Genomic DNA, 24,444 nt, shown 5'->3' with positions numbered 1-24,444 from the left:
TCAGGAGTGTGTCAGTGTTGACACGTACGGAACCGCAGTTTTGGACAAATCCTGCCTGGCTTTAACAGGAGACCCAAAAAGCTGACCCCTTCACTATAAGGAGACTGCTCTAAGAGTCGCATGTCTCTTTCCTGTCTTGAACATGTTCCCCCTTAAACCCTTCAGACCCAAAGGCTGTGCTCGTAGGCATGACATATTTGCATCTGGATCAATAAAAACATCGGGAGGATTTCGATGATGTCAGCACTTCTGGTTAACGATTGGCTCCTAATGAACCAATCTCAATCAAGAAATGATGTTTCACCAAAAGGAACATGGCGAAACGGTGCGGGAGAGGCAACGTGAGTACTTAAAAATTATATAAATAATAAAAAAACATAAAGTTGATGAGTTTATGCGGCATGCTATGGCCATATCATCCTGGTGTTTACTGGTGTGCACATGAAGAACAACACATAAAAACACGACATATCAGTTGTATGTCGGATCGGAGTAAAAATCAGTAGAAGTTGATTTGTTATTTATTTATTTTTGCCCGGCAGGCAAAATATGGGTGTGACGAGGTTAAAATAAGTAGTTATTTCCTAAAAGAGAAAAAAGAAGAAATGTATCATAAATAAAGTAATAACCTATTAAATAATGAAAGAATAAATACTTACTGACAGAAATATGAAGTCAAATCTAAACCACCTTACAACATCCCAAGATTAAAGGTGACTTACAACAAATATGAACAGGGCAAGATTGAACTAAAAGAACTAAAACAAAAATAGCTACACATGTACAGAATCACATTTAAAGTACCAGTTCTGAAATTTTTAAATGAGATTTTCAAATAATTATTATAAATGATGAATAAATGCATGCAGGAATCATTTAAAGTTGTCCTTTCCCACATCAAGATTTGAATTTAGCAGGTTTTGAAAAATATATTAATAAATCCATACATCCATTTTCTATGCCGTTTATCCTCATTAGGGTCGCGGAGGTATGCTGGAGCCTATCCCAGCTGACTTCGGTACACCCTGGACTGGTGGCCAGCCAATCGCAGTTATTAATAAATCATGTTGTTTAATTTTGTTGAATATAGCCTATTCGACAAAAAAAATGCATATTTAAGCAAATTAAGCATTTTCAAGTATAAAATGGTAAGTAAAATACAAATTAAGGCATTCAGAAGACTCATTCAACGTTGTGGTGATATGTAGTATCGTGCACTAGTCACTAGGTGGCTGTAATGTTGGTTGAGACACACAAGCACAAGCTCATTAAGATGACCACTGACATTGTGAAAGTTTAACATGAAAAAAGAACACTCACGGCAAATGACACACTCCCGGCTGTCACAATAAAAGCACTGCACGTTTTGTCGTGTCTGAGTGCACTGAACAAAATCAGAAAAGTAGCTTACAACAACATCAAATAAGATAAGATTATTACCTCGTTGTTTGATGTGTAGGCGTCAGTCAGTGTGCTAGCATGAATTAAATTAAGGTTAAACTCAACACAGACATAAAGTCATCAAACCTCACCTTTATGCATTCACACACAGCATTTGGAAACAGTAATGAGGTGAAAGAACTCTAATTGTGGCGGCATCGGTGAAAGCTATACGGAACTTTATCCCCAAGCACAACTATGGTGTGTTCAAGGGCGCCGAACAAAGTGAGAATAAATGCTCGGAGAAAACAGTGGAACAAAACAAACTGTGGGCTTTGGAACCGTATATTATTTGTCCAATAAAATAGTAGTAATTGTTTCAAAAATGTATATGCATTTACGTAAAATTCTATGTAGTTACTGGCAAAACTTTTTAAAATAGATTTTTTTAAAAATAATTTCTTATGAAAGTTTCCCACAGTCTGATTTGGCCCTGCCCATAGACCGGTACTGGGCCACGGCCCGGTGGCTGGGGACCTCTGCCGTCAGGAACACATATACACAAGCATGAGTCTATGTTTTTTATGGCTAATTTGCTCTTATTTAATAGGGGTGTTATTTTATGTCTAGAGGGCTTTAATGTTAAAAAAACGCATTTAGAGGGTTGTAAATAGGTTTTCTATGCTCCTAACTACGAAACATATTACATTTTTCCATAGAGACTGGTTTCAGTGGCAAAGTGGAAACATTTTTTAATATTTCAACATTGGAGCACACATCTAACACAGGAACTATGCCTTTCAGTGTTATTTTTCATGGCAAAAATAACGAAAAAACATGTTTTTGGTGTCATGGGCACTGTAAGTTGTCTCATGTTATGGTATGATTATTCTTTACTCACTCCGTTCCAGAACGTGACTCTACATACTGTATACCCCATCACCATTTATTTGTGTTTGAGTGTCTGCTCTTTTAATTATTTTGGTTTCATTTTAGTTCAATGAATAATGATCACATTTCTCTGCTGTTCAGCACCGATGTTTCCTGCTCAAAGCCAGGGTTTTCCAGGTTCTGGAACAGAGATGCATCGATTTGAAATGCATTAAAATGTCAGCAGTGAAAATGCTTGGGCTGGAATTTGGTCCGTTCAAGCCCAGGGGCTCCGTGAATAAAATTGCACATCAGCCACAGTACTAGTGTAGCTTTTATTTTTGTGTTTCTATTATGGGATTCTCCTTCTCCTATGAGGGTTTGATTAACAAAAAAAGGGGGGGGGGGGGAGCTAATTTAAGGTCTAAATTAGTCAAAGTGTAGTCGAAGTGAACAGTTATGCTAAAGACACTTTAATAAAAGCAACACATGTGGGAACCCACAGGCAATGTAATTATGCAAGTAGAAATCATTGGTTTTCATTAGAAAGCAATGATAAGCAGACCCTTGTTGCCTTTTGCGCCGCTAGTTGCTCGAATGTGATAAAACCAATACACAGATGAAAATATACACATCAAAGTATGATCACTACTGCAGTCGTAGCAAATAATTTAAGTGAATTAATGTTTCAATTCCACGATATGTTTTCTGTGGCGTATCAGGGTTTTTTTTTAAATTTATTTATTTATTTTTTTTTACCAGTGCAGAGATTTCTTCCTACTGTGTCATCCAGTTCACTTCCCCAAAATGTGCAAGAAAATGAAAGAGCTTCTACTTCAGACTGCATTAGCTCAAGGGCTATTTTTTATTCTGCATATGATTACTCTTTTTAAGGACATAAAGTTTGTGAAGGCTGCATTTTCAAGTCCCAAAGCTGATTTAACCCACAATTGCACATAGTAAAAGTTTTATATAAGCCCACTTTTAACAGTTTCAGAAAGAAAAATGGGGGTGAGGGCAGTGGGTTATGCAAATGTATAATTTATTCAACATATTTCTTGAAAGTGAAACTAATTGATTTACATAATGCCTACATAGTTTTTGCTGATTCTCACCACATTTTCCTCTCTCGTTTTCCTTCCTTTCATAATTTTTCATCCCAAACTCACTTTAACAAATTATTTTTTGTAGTCTATAAATACTGTTTTGAAATATATTAGTTACAAGTGGGTTTTCTTTACAATGGGTTTTCTATTCCATTCTCTAACTACAAAAATATTACATTTATTAATAAGGAATCCTGCTTTGCGGATATTCACTTATCACGGTCGGGCCTGGAACCAATTAACCGCGATAAACAAAAAATGACTATGCTAATTAAAATCTCACAAGTTGGATGAAGAGCCCGGGATTCTATCATACAGAATAGAAAGCAGTCGGCGCACTCTTCAAAGAAAAAGTGAAAGTTACAGGAGTTTTCCATCAGTCATATACTGTATATGTAAGTTGTGTAACTTTGATCGTGCTGCTGTGTGTGTGTGTGTGTGTGTGTGTGTGTGTGTGTGTCATGAAGGCCTCTATGAGAAGCGATTAGACTCACAATACACTGAGCTATTAGACTGAATTTAAAAGTGCAGTAGTAACAATAATAATAATAATAATAATAATAATAATACATTTTCTGTGCATCCTCATTAGAGTCGCGGGGGTATGCTGGACTTCGGGCGAGAGGCAGGGTACACCCTTGACCGGTCGCCAGCCCATCACATAACAATAATAACAATAATAATAATAATAATAATAATAATAATAACATCTAGTGGTAGAGAACCCAGGCTGGGTTAACCTTACCAGCAACTACCGGTGCCTGATGATGCTACAATTTGGCCACTCCAGCTTTCAGGGTGACATACAACATGGACATGTGTCATGACGATTAATTGTCTTTAGCTTTTCTCGATCACACAATTTAAAAGGTTTTCAAATTGTATTAAAAAATAAGAGCAATATATTTGGTTACAGCGCTGGACTCCTAGCATTAACGGGGAAGATCAAGGAAAGATCCCAGAATGAAAGTACACAGAGTATACTGTATATAGCAGTTGCCGCACCCCTCTAGAAAGTGAAACATAAACTTGTGTTCCCGGAAAGTGAAAGTTAAGTTTGTGTGAAAGTGAGTCAAGCGGCTGTGCCCCAGTCATTTTCCTTAAGTCATAGCTTGAGTGTTGTGCTAAGTGAGTGTGTGTGTGTGCATGTGTGCGTTGAGTTATAGCTTAAGCGTTGCGCAACTCTGATCGTGCTAGGTGAGTGTGCGTTGTGCATCATGCAAGGTGTGTGCGCGCGTGTCTTCTGAAGTGCCCTATGAGACGTTATTAGACTGACAATGCACAAAGCTATTAGACTTTATTATTTTTAACATATGTATAAAAATACACTAATAATAATACAATTCATTTGTGTTTGTACCCCACCTACCACAGCTATTTTTTTTAACATATCTTTTTTTATCGGGTATTTATTTACATAACAAAATGTACAAAATTTAATAGTTTAAAAAATGACTGTAATATAGTCTGTGTTTAATTGTTGTTTTGTTGGTTTATTACGGGCATCACAAGATCGATCTCGTGTCTCGTGGGCGCTAGGCCTGCAATGATAAATAAATTAATCACACAATAAACGAAAATCAACTCGATAATGTTGCTGGCCTCAGTATATTGCCATGTGCATGTGTCTGTTTTCCTTGAGTCTCGCCTCCAAACTGTCCCAATCCCAATCTTGTGAATCTCGTCTCGTCTTGTGGACTGAACTGTGTCGTGACACCCCTATGGTTTACTGCAAATCACTGTACATTTATATACCTAAGATACATCGAAACTGCAATCGGTTTGACAACAAGCTTTATCTGCTTGTTGTTCCACCGGCGCCACTTTGAAATACATATTACATGGAATACTAGAGAGGACAAGTGTGTTACAACTTTGCAATCATAAGAGTCATTTCTATTGTAGAGGCAGATTTTTACAGCCCCTCTACTGGATCAGCATTGAATACCACTCGAAGTAGGACGACGCAGAACGAAAGGGGAACATGTCTTCGGTCGCTTCTCATCTCTTTCCACCTTCCCTGCTGATCAGCTTTGCAAGGATCAACCCCATTTTAAAGTTGTCCACCCGACTTGGGATACGCCGGCAGCTGGGCAGAATAAGACATCTTGGTGTCAGCTGCTGTGGCATTTATTATTAAAAAAGCCCATATGCCCATATTCTGTCATTCTGTCTCATTAAGTGAGTGGATTGCTTGTCCTTAAAGAGCTGACACCTTGGATCACCCTGACGAGAATCCTTTTTCCGAGTGGGTTTCTTGAGCGTACGAAATGTCACGGTCATCTCCACAGTTGCTCTGACACAGTACAATTAGGCTACAATCACATTAAGACTTATACCTACCCTTAGACTTACATGTGCAGTTGTTTTGAGAACAGAGGAAAGAGAGCAGCCTTGAGTATCATCCCTGTCAACTTCAGCAGCCTCCAATGTTTGCTAGCGTTGTTTTGAACCTATCGAAACCAAAACTAAACCTGTAGCTGCCACCTGAAGGAATACATTGTTTGCATGCTAACTACACACTCTACACTTGCTAGCACACATATTGATAAAATGTATATATTGATCCCTCCACCATATTTCAGAACTCTTATATAACAGCTATATGATAGGATACAAATGTAAATGGTCAGGTTTAAATGATCACACACACATTTTAAAGTGTCACACACACATTCGCATAATCCAGTCAATGTAACACAATGGTGTTAAAAGGTACTTATTAGCAGCTGAGACCAGGACACATTGCCATGGAAACCAGGCCAGAAGGGACATCAAAGGAGACCCACCTTCCCGCCACGAGGGGACGGGGACTATAACTGTTGATGGAAGCAGGAAAGGGGCAGACATTTTCAAAGAAGCAATGAGATGAAAATGAAAGATCTCGTACTTTCAAAAACAGCCGTGCTAATAATACGCTTTGCCCCCTACAACACAAACCTAACACAAAGTTTTCTTTAAATATACAGTATATAAAAAACCTTTTTTTTTGCCTTTTGTGGTCCCCCCCCCATCCTTTGAATTTTCTATTTGCGGCCCTTAGTGTGTGGGGGGGGGGAAGACACCCCTTACTTAGACGTATAACTTGTGTCACACCATTTTAAGTCACCGGTTATAGTAGCTTTGTATTTATAATTACAGGTACAGTATTTTAGTAAGTTATGGGCACTTTTGGAACAGTTTAAGTTTTGAATTCTTATATCTCAACGCATAGCACATCACGGTTGAAACATTGCACACTCTTATCGCGATTTAAAAAAAATAAAAATTAAATTATAATCATAATAAATAATTTGTAAGTGCCTTTCAAAGAACCCAAGGACACTGTACAGAGACACAGATACAAGCAACGCATGCATAATAGCAAATAAATAAAATAAGATAAATAAAATACAAATGTCATGATAAATTACAGAGTAAGATCTCCTGAATAAGTGGGTTTTCGAGTGTGGATTTGAAAAGAGGAAGAGAGTCTATGTTGCGCATGTCCGGTGGGACAGGGTTCCAAATTTTGATAGCAGAGCGGCTGAAAGCTCTGCAACCCATAGCTACAGTGTTAGCAGTGTAGAGAGTGCAGTGACTAGCGTGAGTTATGGCCGACAGCAGCTCCTGTGTGAATGTTCACTGCATATGTGTTCTCTGATTGTTAATAAAATGATTTGAAGTGCATCGTGAGTCTCTCCTTAACCACAAACAGCATTCTAGACTGGTCGCTGGTGTTAATAAAGTTAAATTTATCAGATAATAGCCACCGCAGGAAGTACACTGTCACTGCTAACTTAATCTGTTATTAAGTCTACTATATTGGGTAATAGGAGTGTAAAGGTGACTATAGGAGTGTTATTTCTTCTGTTAAAACCCATATTGAGAAGGTCGTAAACAGGTTTTCTCAACTATGAAAATATTCCCTTTTATAATAGAAATAAGTATATTCATTTAGCTTTTTGTATGTCATTGTTGCTAGGTAACCGCTTTGATCTTTAACCGTTAACCAGTTAGCTTGACTTGCTAGCGGCTCTCTGCACTTTTAACTTGTTTATTTCTAACAATCCGTACCACTCAGAGGTCATCAGAGGTGTGGTATGGATATGTGTCAATACGCCAGTAATGTAGTTCGATCAGCGTAACAACTAGAAAAGCACTCGGAGAGCGCAGACCTCCGCCAAGCGCCATAGTTTTCCCATATTGTGATTTACACCATAAATATTAGTTCTACATTTATTTGATATTTGGATTGCTAATGTGTATAAATAATAATAAATAATAAAGCAGTGGGGCCGCACGGTGGTCTAGGGGTTAGCATGTTAGCCACACTGTCACAGTAAGGAGATCAGGAAGACCTGGGTTCAAATCTTCGTTGGGAATTTCTGTGTGGAGTTTGCGTGTTCGCCCCATGCGTGGGTTTTCTCCGCATTCATCCCACATCATAAAAACATGCATGTTAGGTTAATTGGCGACTCTAAATTGTCCAATGTGAATGTGAATGGTTGTTTGTCTATATGTGCCCTGCCTGTCGCCTAAAGCCAGCTGTGGTAGGCTCCAGCAAAGCCCACGAACCTAATGAAGAGAAGCGGCATAGAAGATGGATGGATGGAATAAAGAAGTGGTAATGTTAGCATGCTAACACCTAGCATAATAGTGGTGTTGATATATGTGTCTACCTGTGAAAATGGCTAAAAATGCTACGATGTTAACATTAGCATAGTAGTATTGCTAGCAATGCTAACATGCTAACGTTAGCATGCTAACACCTAGCATGATAGTGCTAAGTATACAGTATATCTGTCTACCCATGAAAATAGCTAAAAATGCTAGTATGCTAACATTAGCCTGACAACATTAACATGTTAACACCTAGCATGATTGCGGAATGTACCAAGAAGGCTAAATGTCCTTAATAAGTTGAGAATTTGGACTTTGGAGCAGTCTGAATTGATTGGGAAATATGGTTAGCATGCTAAGACCTAGCATAATAGTGGTAAGTGTTTATATAAGTGTCTCGTTATGAAAATGGCTAAAAATGCTACTAAGCTAATGTTAGCATGCTGACACGTAGCATAATAATGGTAAGTGTTATACTGTATATGTCTAGCTATGAATATGGATAAAAATGTTACTATGCTAATGTTAACATGCTAGCAATGCTAACATATTAACGTTAGCATGATAACATCTGGCATGATAATGCTAAGTGCATATATGTGGCTACCCATGAAAATAACTAAAAATGCTAGTATGCTAATGTTAGCATGCTAACACTTAGCATGATAGCGCAATGTACCGGGAAGGCTAAATGTCCTGAATAAGATAAGAATTTCGACTTTGGAACAGTCTGAATCTGTTGAGAAATGTGGAAGTATTGCAGCTAGAACTCTTTAGATGAAAGGTATTTTGCGTTCCGGAAGAAAAAGTATGGGAATTTTTGTGCTGTGGCTAATAGCATGAATGTCCTGTCTTGGTTGAAGGAGTTGATGTTGGAATGAGATGAATCAGTTGAGAAATGTGGAAGTAGTAGTAGGTAATAGCAGTTTTACAGACAAGTGTGAATTTTGGGAAAATTTGGATTTTTTTTTTCAGTATAAACATCCTGAATGTCCTGAACGTGTTGAACAGTTTGATGTGGGATGGCTTGAATCGGTTGAGAAATGTGGCAATAGTAGCAGGTAATAATTAGTTGTAAGGAAAAGGGTGAATTTGGGGAACATTTTTAATGTTGGATCACCCCCAAAAGGTAATTATTCCATATTCTATTTCTGACAATTTCTGAAAATTTCATTCAAATCCATTCAGAACGTTTCAAGTTGTTTTGAATACAAACAGACAAACAGATAAACGCCGGCAAAAACATAACCTCCGCGCTGCGGTAACTACAGTAGAAAAGCACTTGGAGAGCACAGACCTCCGCCAAGCGCCGTAGTTCCCCCCATATTGTGATTTACACCATAAATATTCATCCTACATTTAATCTGCATATTTAGATTCCTATGAAAACTTACCATCAGCAATTGGATTCATAATGATATCAACATTAGTTCAGTAGTTATTCACAAAGATCACATTTTCCATATTGGCGGTTTTCTTCTGGATCTAGCGCCAAGATACAACAAATCCGTTGGCACACTCCTGATTCCACAGCGTCTTGGCTATATATACTGGTGTTTGTTGCATGTTTATAGCTTTTATAGATTTGTTGTCTTCCTACGGTAAAAATTCCAAAGGGCCCCTATTTTTTGATAGTCTGGAATATAATATCCAGAATTATTCCATTATCTGGATCTGTTTTTGATATTTTGGAAACCTGTTGGAAACTTGTCCTGTATTTGTTTTCCAAGCGCTCGGACCATTTTTTGTGGAGTTATATGAACAAATGCCAAAAGTCTCGCAATGTTACAGAATCTTTGAAAAAAATCCTGGATCCAGAGGGTGATCCAGATCACTCCCAAAATGTAATCACTTATTCCTTATCGCATTTTCGACAATTTCTGAAAATTTCATCCAAATCCATTCAGAACGTTTCAAACTATTTCGAACAAAAACAAACAAACAGAAAAACAGATAAACATAGTGAACTGTTCATGTCTTTGTAAGGGGGGCATTTTACAACATCAGCAGGATTAAATCATAATTTACCCACTGAACAGTATATGGCGCACAATATTGCATATGATGCAGTTAAATGCAGTTAAGTGTCAAGAGTCAAGCAACATATTTCTTCAGTGAAAATAATAAATAAAACTAAAAATCCTATTTGGAGAGCACTTGTCCTATTGATTATGCAGTAGCCTGGTAACATGCAACTCTCTGTTGGACTGGAATCATAGACGATGTCAGTCAGAATGTGGAACAGCAAATAGTTTAGACAGATTTAGGAGAGCAGTGACAAACTGATGTTTTAGTCATTGGTTTGTCTGGATTCATCTTTGTCACAATGTTTCCAACTGGTGACTTTTTTGTGGCAGATGTCTTTGAGGTCTTCCTTGGTCACATCCCTGTCTTACTGACTTTATTTCTCTGTTTTCATAATCATTTTGTGTAAGTATTGGTTACTGCGCAATTTAATACATTTAGTGAAATATCGAACTAACTGACCGTAAATTCTTGCATATAAGCCGCTACTTTTTCTCAAACTTTGAACCCTGCGGCTTATACACCGGTCAGGCTAATATGTGGCTAATACAGTATGTGACATCTACTATACTATACAACTAATCGTTTAAATATGTAAATTGGAACACGCTATTACTAAGATAGATAATAATAAGGGCAAAAAAAGTTCAGGAAACAACCAAAACACGCCGAGAAGCCACCATTCTCTGTGTTTGCTAACCCTGTCCGTGTATGCTGTTGTCCTATGGAACAAATGCGCCAAATGCGACAATGCACAGACTGAACTGTCTTCATGCCTGTTTGGAGGCAAGAGACGAGGAAAACAGACACATATGCACACGGCAATGCATTGAGGATGGCAAAATTACCCGTTTCATTTTCATTTATTGTTTGATTAATTAATTTACTATTGTCCCAGGTCCAGTGCCCACGAGACAGAATTTTTCTGAACGGGAAATCTTGCGTGATCTTGTGACAACCCTACCAATTTAGTTAACAAATTCTTACTTTTACAAAACAAACAAACAAACAAAAGTTCTATTCATGAAACAATTAAAAAACGTATTTTGTCATAATCTCTTTCTGAGCTTCAGAATAACTGACAAAAGATTCTAGCGACTGATTAATTAAAATTAGGTTCAGCTGATGCATAAGGAAGAGGGAGGGCAGGCACTCATCTCTTAGCTGCTGATCTCCATTACACCTTAATGGAAAACACTGCTCACCCTGCATTCAAGTTATTGTTAAACCAGCCATTCTACCGCAAACAGTGTTGAAATGGCGCAAAACTCTACAGAACGGACTCATACATACAGAGGAGGACATACAGAGGACGACAAAGATGGAAGTTGATAAAGACGTTAAGTCATTTTGAAATGGTTCCTTTTAATGAATGACTAACTTGATTGTTAATTTGATGTGACATAATTAAGTAGAGCTTATTAGGCAAACAGATGGGACAGTGTGGAAAAGAAAACAAGAGCGAGGATCATTAACATGTGTGGGCGGGTGAATGATCACTCACAACAAGGTCAGTGCATCCATAAAGACTCCTAATTTAACATGAAACAGAATAAAACACTCAAACAGTTCATGGCTCAGCCAGATAAAGTGACAAAGCAGCTTATATGCTTATCTATATACAATAGGTCCCCGCTTTATAGCAAAAATGCATGAGTGAGTGAGACACTCAATTTTTCAGTTGGGAAGCCCAGACTTCCCGGTCTCCGGCCAGCTCTTCCAGCTCCACCGGGAAGACACCAAGGCATTCCCAGGACAGTGGTGAGACATAATCGCTCCAACGTGTCCTAGGTCTGTCCAGGGCCTGCTATCGTCTGGGCATGCCCAGAACACATCACCAGCCAGGCGTCCAGGAGGCATCCAGACGAGATGCCTGAGCCACCTCTACTGGCTCCTCTCTTAGGGTGAGTCCAGCCACCCAACGGAGAAAACTCATTAGGGCTGCTTGTATCCGCGACCTCATTCTTTCGCTAACGACCCAAAGAGCATAGAGCGACCAGTAAATTGAGAGCTTTGCCTCCCATCTCAGCTCTCTCTTCACCATGACGGTCCAGTAGAGCGACCACATTACTGTAGACACTGTGCTGATCAGCAACCTCATGCTCCAACCTTCTCTCACTCGTTAACAGGACCCCGAGATATTTGAACTCCTCCACCTGGGGTAAGACTGTGCTCCGAAACCCGCAGGGTGCAATCCACCCTTTTCCTGAGAACCATGGCCTCAGATTTGGAGGTGCTGAGTCTCATCCAATAAGCTTCACACTCAGCTGCTGTTGTGGAATAATAAGAGGCACAACACAACTTGTATGCAGTTGAGGGAAAAGGGATACCCCGTTTATTCCGTTCACCCTTAAATAGACCCAGTGAACAATAACAATGACGTGGATTACCAAACCTCATCCTTCCTTGGCCCTGTTGGCAGGACATTTTGAAATCACATAACATCTGGAACATATCTTGTATAACTTCGGTCACGATGACCTCCCCCTCAGTCACGTAGGCCTGAGTTCAACTGTCTTTCACAGAACAAAAGGTACTCTGGAGTTCACAGGACAAGAATCATTTTACAATATATTCCCCCCTTTTGGGGGTCCCAAACCCCCAAAACAAATAATAATGTCTCTTAGACCCGTCATTTCACCGTCTTCATTTTCCGAAAGAAGTTCAAAGATTAAGTTCGTGGGGATTTTGATGCATGCTTGTCCTGAAGAATGGGCACGGGGAAGTGGGGAACGTGTTATGGGCAGTGATTCGGTGTGTGGCAAGGTCGGGAGAAATGTTTCTGCTCATATCATCACCGCCCAGAGGATTATTGTGCCTCTGTAAGAATGGTGTAGGCCATCTTCAGTCCCTTCTTCGATCATCCGCCGATGATCAGCACGATGTCATCTGGAGGGACCCTTTGTGATGAGGGGCTTCTTTCGCCGAAACGAGGTGGTGACTTGGCACGTCACATGTTGGAGGAGGGCGCTCATCTCACCCCTTCCTCATAGCCTGCCTCCTGGATGGATGTCCTCCCGCACGATCTGGCTCCCTCGATTACAGCCCTCAGGAATGACTCGTCTCGGCTGGCGTGGTCCTCATGGATGGCTCGTCTCGGCTGGAGGGTCCCCTTGGTTGGTATAGCTGACCCTGTGCCAACTACTTATCTAACTGTCTGGTAACTATTATTATTATGAGTTAACTCAATGATCTACCAACTACACCTGTCTATAGAGATAGTATATATGTGTGGCATAAACTGTACTCTGAGTGCTGTGATATAGTGAATATTGAACAGATCACAAATTTTACTCCATGTCTAATTCTTCATGATCTAATGTACTTCTCAGGTAACTCATTGAATAACTGCGTCAGTGTAAACTCACAGCGACTACAGAGTAACTAACCTAGTAAGTGAGTGACATAATCCTGACATGGTAGTTAATGCTAAATAACTGAAATAATACACTTGTTAATAATAACTAACTGGTGTTACTCAGCAGTCCAACACTGACTAACTGTGAGTGAGTGCATTGTTGTTCAGTCCCGCCAAGTCCATTGTCCTTTTATGTCAGTCCTGTCCTTGGCATGGCGGTTTTCCACACGCTACTAGCACAGTTCGTGGAGAGGCCTCAGCGCATTGTGATATACAGTTGGTGGTGTCCAGCTCAAATTCCAGCTCCTTTCCCAATCCCACAGTCAATCATACCTCACGGCTCATTGAGTCCTCTGAGTCGGTGTCATCGTCCTCACGATCGTCCGGATTGGGAAATAGATCAGGCTGCTCGACCACCAGTTGCGCTAGCTGAGCCTCTGCCACTTTGGTAACCGCCAGCGCAGTCATCTGTCTTACAAAAGTCTTAATCAGTACTTTCTTCAGAATGGGTACGATGCAACAAAGTAACAGACATATCACTGTCAAAACTATTACTGCAGTTATTCCCGTTCTTGCCAGGTTAGCACCCCAATGCCCAAGCTTTGTGGTGAACCAGTCAAGTGCCTTTACATCTTTCCCTGCATTTCCTGTCAACTCTTTGCTTAGTTCACTAATTCTAGACATTGCTGTAGTAAAAGATCCTCTTCTGGCCGTGTTCATGGGTATGTAGGTACAACATTGTTCTCCAAACATGTGGCACACTCCCCCCTTCTCAGCAAGCATCCAATCCAAGGCTTGACGATTTTGCCATGACATTTTGGTTGTTTCATGTAATTGTTCTCCGAGCGCTCTGAGGGCTTCATTGGTATAATTAATAAAGCGTTGTTGATTATAATACACGTAATTAATCCATTCCGCATTTTTATTGGGCGTAATCCAGAGAAATATGGACTCCAGACCAGCCTTAATTTCACTCCTAGCTTTGAATTCCTCTGGAATTCCTCGTGGTTGCCCTATTGCGTCTAGATAGACCCGAGAGTCTGGTATGTATGATCTTTTAAATCTAATGGCACCCTGTGTTTGGAGTACTTCTCGGACACCTTTGTACATTACTTGAACGGGCACTTTCATCCTTACCAATCTGCACAGGCCAATCCATTGCTGAGGCAGAACATTACGCAATATGTCATCTCCACACATCCAATAGCTGTCCGCTACTGCCGTAGATTGTACAGCCAAAAATTGATTATTAGGTATTGTCATTGTTATATTTTGACATGACTGATCATTTGGGCCTGGGTTCTCATACCATACCGGTCTGGTGACAAAAATCGGAATCATGTTTGCGTGTGGAAACCAAGATAGTACCCAAGTTACTTTACACTTCACCGTAGTATTTCCCACATAATTCCCAAGTTGGTTATCAGTCTTAAACCCACCGCTTGCGAAACATTCATACTCTGCCGTTCTATCTACTTTATACTTTGTTGGGGGTCCATCTAAGGCTGTTGTGAGTCCAAACTCAGTGCACACATTATCCTTAGCCCGAGCAGGCAGTGGACTCATTAAATTGTGTGTCTTTTTTGAGCCATAAATTAATCTACATTGTATGGTGCACATTGGTAATGAGAAAAGCCTAATTTTATGATTAGTTGACACGAATCCTCTTTTTTTACATTTCTGCCTTTGTTCATCTGCACATGTTTTGAAACTGTTCTTTTCAGGAATTACAATTGGTAACGCGGTTGGAGCTGCTGAACATGCTATGCATTCCACATTTGTCATTTCCCTGGTTGTGTACCATATCCATTTATACCACCCATTGTATCTGGCTTGTTCCCATTTACTCTCTTCCTCTGTTTCAAAACTTCTTGGTCTACCATTACCAAAATCTGGGTAGTCAACAAAATCTGAATTGTTGTTTCTTGAGTCATAGTTGCTATAGGTACAGTTGTCACAATACTCATCATACAATACAACTGGTTCAGTTGTCATGGTCGTGAACCCTGCAGACGTTGTTGTTACAGCTGATGTCGTTTGTACGCTGATTGTTGTGCTTCCACTAGTTGCCTGTGGATTGGGTACTGCAATAACAGGGGTCGGCGCTGCCACATCCATAGATTGTGGAGTGGTTGCTGTTGTGACAATGTCATGTAGGATCGGCCGAGGCTGCTGGGTTGCAGTAATGTCAGTGACTTGCAAGGTCACCCCTACTGGAGTGGTCCTACTTTTCCGTTTTATTGGCCTTATTGGCAATTGCACAATTTTACCTCCTGGCGGTTCCGTATAGTACATACTTAGGATGTATGTCTGTTTATCTGGCCATGCTCCCCCTTTTGACTTGTCTACAATTAGATAAAAAGGATAATGTGGTTCTCTCCACTGCGGCTTTAGTCTAACACCCACTTCCCACTGCTGTGGTTTTTGTAGTACTATTAAAGTGCATTGGTCTGATCCCCATTCTGGAGGCTCATCTTCTATTTTAAAATCCACTCCACATATACCCCTACCGAATAGTGACACTGTAAGTGAACGAACATCCTCCACTCTCCCTAGTTGACTGACCTTAATTTTGGCAGTCCATAATTCTGCAAACTCTACATTGTCCCTCCGTTGTGCTGGTGCTGAGTGGCGTATAGTTGCATCGTACTCATCTGTTTCATGTCTTTGGACTTCCTTGGAGGACAGCGTCCCTTCCCCCTTGGTGTGAGACACTGGTATTGCATTCATCAGTGCCCACAACATGCAGCTCACCATCACCAGCAAGTGAATCTTTGGCGTTTGGCGTTCCATGTGTGCTTCCTTTGTTGCTCAACTCCTCCTCTTGCTTGGATTGGGCTGGACGCACCTTGGTGCAGTGGTTTAAATGGTACCACGTCGTGCTCCCTTCCACTTGGACAGCCGTCGGTGTTGCTCGCACCACCTTATAGGGTCCCTCTCGTCTTGGCTCGTGCCACTTTCGCCTGTACACCTTGATGTACACCTGATCGCCTGGCACCACCAGGCCGTCTGACACCTCCGTGGACTCAGGAGCCCTGCTTTTCTCCTGCACATAGATAGCTCTATGTATGGCAGTTAACTGTTTTATATAATCTTTCAGTTCATTTTGCAACTGCTCAAGTGGGGGCCCTTTATAAGGCCCTCTCAAATGTGGTGCTGGCATGGGTCGACCCGTAAGCATTTCATGCGGTGTTAGATGTGTCATTCTGTTAGTCTGCATGCGATAACTCATGAGTGCAAGTGGTAGTGCATCCACCCAATTTAACTTTGTGCTAGCACAAATTTTATTGAGTTTGGCTTTAAGTGTCCCATTTACTCTCTCTACCATTCCCTGGGACTGAGGATGATAGACACACCCCAACCTTTGTCTTATTCGCAACTGTTGTAAGATTCCTTTGGCTACTTTTTGCACGAACGCCGGACCGTTGTCCGAACTTATTTCTGATGGTATTCCAAACCGCGGAATTACTTCTCTTAACAGGAATTTAACAACAGTTTCTGAACTCTGATCTTTAGACGGCATCGCTTCAACCCAACGACTAAATCGGTCAATAACTACTAACATGTACCTCTTTCCATGCACCGATTTAATCATGTCTACATAGTCTAGCACAAGATGTTTGAATGGTCCTTCTGGAACTGGTATGTGTCCAATGGGTGTAGTTATGCCTTTTCTGACATTGTTCTGTGCACAAACTTCACATTGTCCCAAGACTTCATCTATCATTGACTGTAAATATGGTGACCAATATCCTTGCTGTTTTATCTTCCTTACAACTTCCCCCTTTGCACAGTGATCTGGACTGTGCACATCTGATATTAGCACTGTAAGTAATGAGACTGGCGCAACAAGCAGTCCTTCATGTGATCTCCACAGACCTTTTTCATCTTTTGAAGCTCCTCTCTGCTGCCACAAACTGTGCTCACTTAGCCCTGCATTTTGTTGCATCAACACAATGTCATCTGGCGTAGCGACTGGTTCTATTGACACCAATGGAGCCAAAACAGTCACCTGGCTTTTAGAAGCCAATTTTGCTGCTTCATCTGCTGCATTGTTTCCCTGCACAACATCTTCATTTCCTTTCCTGTGTGCCTGACACTTGATAACAGCAAGCCTTGTCGGTTGCATCATCGCCGAAATAAGATCAACTATCTGTTTTTGGTGGTGTATTGGTGAACCATCACTTTTTTTATAACCACGTTGCTTCCACACTGCCCCAAACAAATGACACACTCCATGTGCATACGCCGAATCCGTATACACATTTGCTGTCTTTCCTTTGGCCATTCTGCACGCTTCAGTCAAAGCCTTCAACTCAGCTAATTGTGCAGAGCATGGTTGTATACAACTCTCAGCCTTTATTGTCACAAAATCACTTCCTTCCTGTTTGATAACCGCAAACCCTGCATGGCTGCCAAGGTGATCTCTGTAACACGATCCATCCACAAAGTATGTCACTTCTGCATTTAACAAAGGTGTAGACTCCAAATCTGGTCTTAACTTCGTGTACTTCATTGCCTCTGGCACACACTCATGAGGCTCACCTTCAAAACTGAATGGCATTGTGTCTGCAGGATTTACCGTTGCACACCTTTTAATGGTGACATCTGGATACGTCAACAGTGGCAAGTACTGCAAACATCGAGCCTGCGTTATCACAAACCTATTTTGGTGGATCAGCTCAGAAATTTTATGATGCGTGTATATTGTCACTGGATGTCCCATTGTGATTGTTGATGCCTTCTCATACGCATAATGAACGGCAGCCAACCCTTGATAACATGGTGGCCAACCCTGGACCACATTGTCCAGCTTCGTGCTGTAGTATGCAAGGGGTTGCTTCCTTCGACCACTACAGGTTTCTTGCATCAACACTGCAGATGCATACATATTATGTCTATTTGACACGTACAAAAAGAACGGTTTGCCATAGTCTGGTGTTGCCAACGCCGGAGCTGTTTGCATTTCCTGTTTGATTGTTTCAAACGCAATTCTGGACTCATTGGTCCATTTCAGCGGTGACCTCAATGTCTGAGTCTCACCCTCCTTCATTATTCCTCTCAATGGTGCAGTTTTGACAGCATAGTCCACTATCCAGTTTGAGCTGAAACCAGTCATGCCTAGAAAAGTCATCATCTGTCCCACTGTAAGAGGGAGTGGCACTTTGCTCACTCCCTCCAACTGAGAGGGTGCCACTGAGATTGTTCCGTGTGATATAACTCTTCCCAGATACTCGACCTGGGGCTGGCAATATTGTAACTTTGCCTGGGAGGTCTTATGCCCCCCCTCAGCCAACTTCTGAAGTAATTTAATTGAGTCTCTGTGGCAGTCCTCGAGTGTCGGTGCGCATATTAACAGATCGTCAACGTACTGTAACAGGGTGCTATTGAGTTGCAACCCTTCAAGGTCCTCTCTTAACACCTGATTAAACACATGTGGACTATGTTTGAACCCCTGTGGCATTCGAGTATAGCAATATTGTTTTCCTCGATATGTGAACGCAAACAAATGTTGAGAGTCTTCGTGCAACGGAACACTAAAATATGCTGAGCACAAGTCTATTACTGTGAAAAACTTAGCTTCAGGTGGAACATTTGTCAAGAGAGTATGCGGATTTGGTACTTCCACTGGACTATCCTGGACGATCTCATTCACTGCTCGCAAATCATGTACCAGCCGGTACTTGGATTTGACTGCTTTCTTCACAGGTAGTATTGGCGTATTACAAAAACTGTGTGTCTCAATTAATACTCCCGCTTTCAGAAGCCCTTCAATAGTTTGGCTTATACCTTTCTCTGCCTCTAATTTCAGAGGGTACTGTGCGCGTCTTGGAAGTTTCATGTTTGGTTTAAGCTCCACTCTAACAGGGTTTGCTGACTTCACTAACCCTACATCTGTTTCATGTTTTGACCATAGATTTTCTGGGACGTGTTCGAGCATTTCTTGTTTTAAGTCACTCTCACCTTCACGGATTTGCGGCATCTGTGGTACGTCAAATGAAGTGATGATCACTTCTTTTGGTTTTGAAACCATATGGGTACCACACAAAATTTTTATCTTTGTCTCATCTGGCGACACAAAAATTAGTGGATTTTCCGTCGCATTCCAAGTTATTTTGGACGCATTTTTCATCATTGGCCCCAAATCCTTTGACGCAAAATTTTCGTTAACCAACAAGGTTATGTGTGGTGCCGAATTGGGCACGTTATACCATTGTGCCAGGAAAGGATTTGACTCAACGTTAAACGCTGCACCCTCTTGCCCAATTATGATATACTCTGTTGTCAATGACACCGTCAGGCCTTCAGTTTGTGTTTCCCACTTTTCTTCAAAGATTTTGCTACATGATGGATCAAAATAGACTGTGCAATGGTATTCAGACCGTGGTTTTGACGCTTTTGGAATTTGAGCACAGATGTACTTTTCCCACTTTTGGAAAGCCTGGAGCACTGGTTCTGATATATCTCCTAACCAGTATACTTTTGCACGTGCTGTCTGAACATTCATTTGGAACTTTTCCTTCACTCTATCTACTTTCACTCCCTCAGGCGTACAAGAAATGTTTACATTCAGCTTGCATAGAGCATCTCTTCCTAGTAAATTTACTGGTGTCTGCTCAGATACCAGAACTGGCAATGTCGTTGTTTCGCCCTCCATTGTTAGCTGAACTGGAGCCGTCATAGGTATTGTTTGAAGCTTTCCCGAGAATCCTACTGTTTTGACAAATTTGTCAGACATGGGGAGGTGTGAGGCGTAACTTGGACCTACACAAGTGTAGGTTGCTCCAGTATCGACAAACATTGGTATTTGTTTTCCTCCGATTTGAACTTGAACTACTGGTTCTTTTTTAGTTATAGATGTTACTATTGGCAGCTGACCTTCCCCTGCAGGATTCTCTGGGCACCCCTAATAACCATAATTTGGACCTCCCCACGGGTTGACTGGACCCAAATATGGCTGTTCTGAATTTGGACCTTGGCTCAATGGTTGTTGAGGTTGTTGATCTCCATAGCCTCCTTTGACCCAATTAGGCGCCGGCCATGGATTGGTTGGACAGTTCTGTCGATTGTGTCCTTGCTGTCCACATCCCCAACAGACTTTGGGAAGTACTTGCGGAGGGGTAGCTTGTTGTTGCGACCTCCTTCTTGATCCATCTTTTCGGCCCATCTGATATTGCCTTCCCCTTTGCGACGCTTGATTTGTTCTTGGTTGAGCATATACATTGATGACAGGTGGCGCTTGAACTGGTGGTACTGTTGTTGGCACTGGAGCTGGAGGTGGAGCTGGAGATGGCATTACGGGTGCCTCCACACTTGGCTTTGCATCCCCGACTAAGGCTTGAGCTTTCTTTTTGTTCTTGCTTGACAGTTCCCCAAGTTGCAACTGGGCAACCTTTCTTTGAACTTCTTGGTCTTGCTCTTTCAGCCGTTGTTCATCTCGTCTGTATTTTTCAATAGCATGTATCACATGCTCACAGAACTCCCTGTGTGACTTTGACGTCAGTCCCACAACATCCTCCAGTCTACTTTTTACTGGAGTTGGCATGGCTTCAACCACTGCTGTTCTGAATAGTGTGGTCATCAGTGGGCTATTTCCAACTTCTTCCTCAGTCTCTTGCTTCCACCGTTTGAGCTGACGGCTGATATACTCGGCAGGGTTCTCCGTTTCCGTAAGTGGCTGTCCCTTCAGGGCCTTGGGATCAATCTTGATCGGATACTCCCTTCGCAGTGTCCCCCACAAGTCTCTGCGATAAGGATTGAACTCAATACCATCCGCTTCAGGATTTTGCATCCATCGATGGCCACTTAGATATAGCACATTTTCCATTGTTGGTATCCCCAACACTCGTGCCCACACAGCCTTGATATCTCCAAGCGCCAGTATTTTACCCACTGTTTCTTCTTCAAACGCCCTTATCCATTTGCTGGCCCCCTCATGGATACCAGGCAGCCTGGCGATCAACCCCTCAAGATCAAGTGTTTGCCAAGGAATATACTGTCCCTGTGTTCCTTTTATTAATATTGGCAATTGATGAGCCGGATCGGTATACCTCTCTGGAGGGTGTATGCCAGGCCTGTATCTGAGATCATACTTTCTGTTTTCCTTGCCATTTGCAGCAAAGGTAAGACTTCCCCCTAAGACTTCTCTTTCTTCTGCCTCTTGGACTCCCTCTGGATAGCTTACTCTTCTTTTTACTGGTATAGCACTACTTACTCTTTCTACTGCTCCTTTTTTTTTCTCTTCCTGTTTTTGTTCTGTAGCCGTATTTTGTACATATTTTTCATTAACATCATCTATCTCATCCTCAAGTTCTTGAATTATAGTCCTTTCCTTTTGTCTTTCTAAGTCCGAGTGCTCCAGGTTCAGCCAATATGAGTGTCCATCCTTTCTTGTCATCTCTTTAAGCGCTTGATCTTTTTCAGCATAACAATCCAGTACTTGTGACTTTTTTGGTTTTGCACCCTTCCTGTCTGTGCTGCAGTATTGTGGTGGAGTATCTTAAACTCAGACTGCAATTTTATCACAATGTTATTTGATGAGTATTGTCTTTATTCACTTTCAAAATTAAGTCTTTATACACTAGCACACCACATTAAAATGTTTTAAACTTAAACACCAACATGACACTTTCCATAAATGCTGTACAGTTCAGAACCACAGCTTGCAGAAACTCTCCAATTTCATAACACAAAAAAAAAACTCTTCCACTGGCTGACTTGTTCTTCCAACACTCAGAGGGAGGGCTGTAGCCACTCCCCTTGTGTCCCCTCGCTCAACACCTCCTTCAGTTATTCACTTCACATCCGGTCACTGGCAGAACCACACAGCTTGACAAGATTCACTAAGTTCAAAGTAATACAAAACAAAGTCTCAACAGACTTATCACACAGCAAATTGCACACAATTTTCTTCTCAATTCAACCACTGCAATTCTGCCCTTTCAGCTAGTTCATATCCCCCACTACAGAGCAGACAACGTTATGACGCACTTTGAATTTCTCTGGGACCACACCCAAGATAGCCTCACTCCAGTGCAACCCACAACAAATTAACATTGGCACAAATAACACAACTAGGCAACTGCACTACACTCAATAACAGCCAAATGCAGCACCTCCAGCAACAGACACAAAGATGACACACAAACTGCTTTCACTTCAACTATGTGTAAGGTTGACCTTTTTGTTGTTCCAGAAGAGATCATTCAAACAAAGGATGAATCTATGAACATTTCTCACAATACGTTTTTAACCGCACTTCTCACTTGCGTGTGTGGCAATTTTCAGCTATTTACACTGGCTAACGTTACTGTCTTGCGACTAAGATGATTAATCTTATAGTTATTTTCTTTTGAGGGTTACAAAGCACAGTTTGTCCTCAGCTGACCTTCGTTCACACACTCACTCACTCAAGACAGTGAAAAAACACACACAAAAAAACAACGCTGAACGCTTTACAGAAGAGGTGAGACAGTCAGCCACACACACACACACACACACTTGAAGTACTGTATATGCCAATTGGATTTTAGAATTTTAGTTACATACAACAAATAACAAAATTTTAGTGCACTTCAAACCAAACACACAAGTTAAGCAATCCAAATGATTGCTTCACGCCTTAATCTCCTCCAGTTGTTATAGTTTAGGTATGCATTAATATACTCATGACTGACCTTGTCCGGCTGACTAGGACTGCAAGACTGTTCTAGAGTTACATCACAAAGTAGACAATAAGAACTACTTTATTGTAATTCCGCATGTGTAATTTGAGTATGCTTCTCTACTTGTTAGACGTGATTTGCTTCACGCATATTATATAGGCGCAGCCTTTGCTCTGTAGTTGGTCACCTCCTTTGCGCGTTCGGAGGGTCGTAACCACACAGACTTAGCGCGCAGTGAACGAACTCTGCGTTGTATAGGGTACCTCGCTCTACCAATTGCAGTCGGCCTTATATTTAGCCCTTAATTTTTCCTCCATGAATGAACTCCCGGACTAAGAGTTGCTGCAGCATAAATTGTCGACCTCACACACACACACAAAGCCGGCACGAGCCTGTACTCTTTTCCTTTACTCAACACTTCTAAAGTACGCCAATCATGCTGTAACACAGCTGGACTCGAGTCATTTTAGTAAAACACACAAAAAGTTTTTCCCACTCTAAAGTGAGGGCCACATTTTGTGTGAGTGTTCCCCACCCCCAATCTGCAGTTGTTATTACAAGGTAATGCACTAACAACAGGCTCTCTTATTTGGAGAAATTTTTAACATTAATGCTCATTAGTTACCCCCATTACTGCACCACACTGTCAAACCAAATGGTAAGAAATCTTACCTGTTTTTACGGCCGTTGGTTTGCAATATGGTGCAGGTCAGAAGGCCACGAGCATCAACGTCTTTCCTTCCAATCCTGTTCGTGACGCCAAATGTTGTGGAATAATAAGAGGCACAACACAACTTGTATGCAGTTGAGGGAAAAGGGATACCCCGTTTATTCCGTTCACCCTTAAATAGACCCAGTGAACAATAACAATGACGTGGATTACCAAACCTCATCCTTCCTTGGCCCTGTTGGCAGGACATTTTGAAATCACATAACATCTGGAACATATCTTGTATAACTTCGGTCACGATGACCTCCCCCTCAGTCACGTAGGCCTGAGTTCAACTGTCTTTCACAGAACAAAAGGTACTCTGGAGTTCACAGGACAAGAATCATTTTACAATACTGCAAACCACCCCAGTAAAAGCTGAAGGCCATAGTCTGATGAGGTCATCAGGATCACATTGTATGCGAATAGCAGAGACAAGATCCTAAATCCCCCAAACTGGACCCCCTCAACGCCTTGACATTGCCTCGAAATTCTGTTCATGAAAATTATGAATAGAATCAGTGACAAAAGGCAGCCTTGGTAGAGGCCAACATTTACCAGAAACAGTCACGACTTACTGCTAGCAATGCAAACCAGGCTCCTGCTCCAGTCGTAGAAGGACCGAATGGCACATCGTAGCATGCCACAAATCCCGTACTCCAGCAACACCCCTCGCATGACAGCGCAAGGCACACGGGAGAATGAATGCCTTTTCCAAGTCCACAAACC

The 24,444-nt window shown here is 41.4% G+C and overlaps 1 protein-coding gene across 3 annotated transcripts; it reads right to left on the bottom strand.

Annotated features, from left to right (window-relative positions):
• Positions 1–12,277: 12,277 nt before the first annotated feature.
• LOC129190003 (uncharacterized) lies at positions 12,278–24,064 on the bottom strand. 3 transcript variants are annotated; one of them, XM_054792284.1, is made up of 2 exons: positions 23,679–24,064; positions 12,278–16,387 (listed from the first exon to the last, which is right to left on the bottom strand). In XM_054792284.1, exon 2 carries the CDS (start codon positions 16,132–16,134, stop codon positions 13,669–13,671), a length of 2,466 nt encoding a protein of 821 aa, XP_054648259.1. In that variant the 5' UTR covers positions 16,135–16,387; positions 23,679–24,064; the 3' UTR covers positions 12,278–13,668. The 3 variants fall into 3 exon arrangements, with proteins under 3 accessions (XP_054648259.1, XP_054648258.1, XP_054648260.1); XM_054792283.1 differs by lacking the exon at positions 23,679–24,064 and adding an exon at positions 16,646–20,143 and having other exon boundaries at positions 12,278–15,176; XM_054792285.1 differs by lacking the exon at positions 23,679–24,064 and adding an exon at positions 16,646–18,189 and having other exon boundaries at positions 12,278–15,176.
• Positions 24,065–24,444: the final 380 nt, after the last annotated feature.

This window comes from Dunckerocampus dactyliophorus, chromosome 11 (genome assembly GCF_027744805.1).
Source record: "Dunckerocampus dactyliophorus isolate RoL2022-P2 chromosome 11, RoL_Ddac_1.1, whole genome shotgun sequence".
Taxonomy (NCBI): domain Eukaryota; kingdom Metazoa; phylum Chordata; class Actinopteri; order Syngnathiformes; family Syngnathidae; genus Dunckerocampus; species Dunckerocampus dactyliophorus.
Note: the sequence above shows the minus strand (reverse complement) of the source record. Positions and strands in the feature narration are given on the sequence as shown.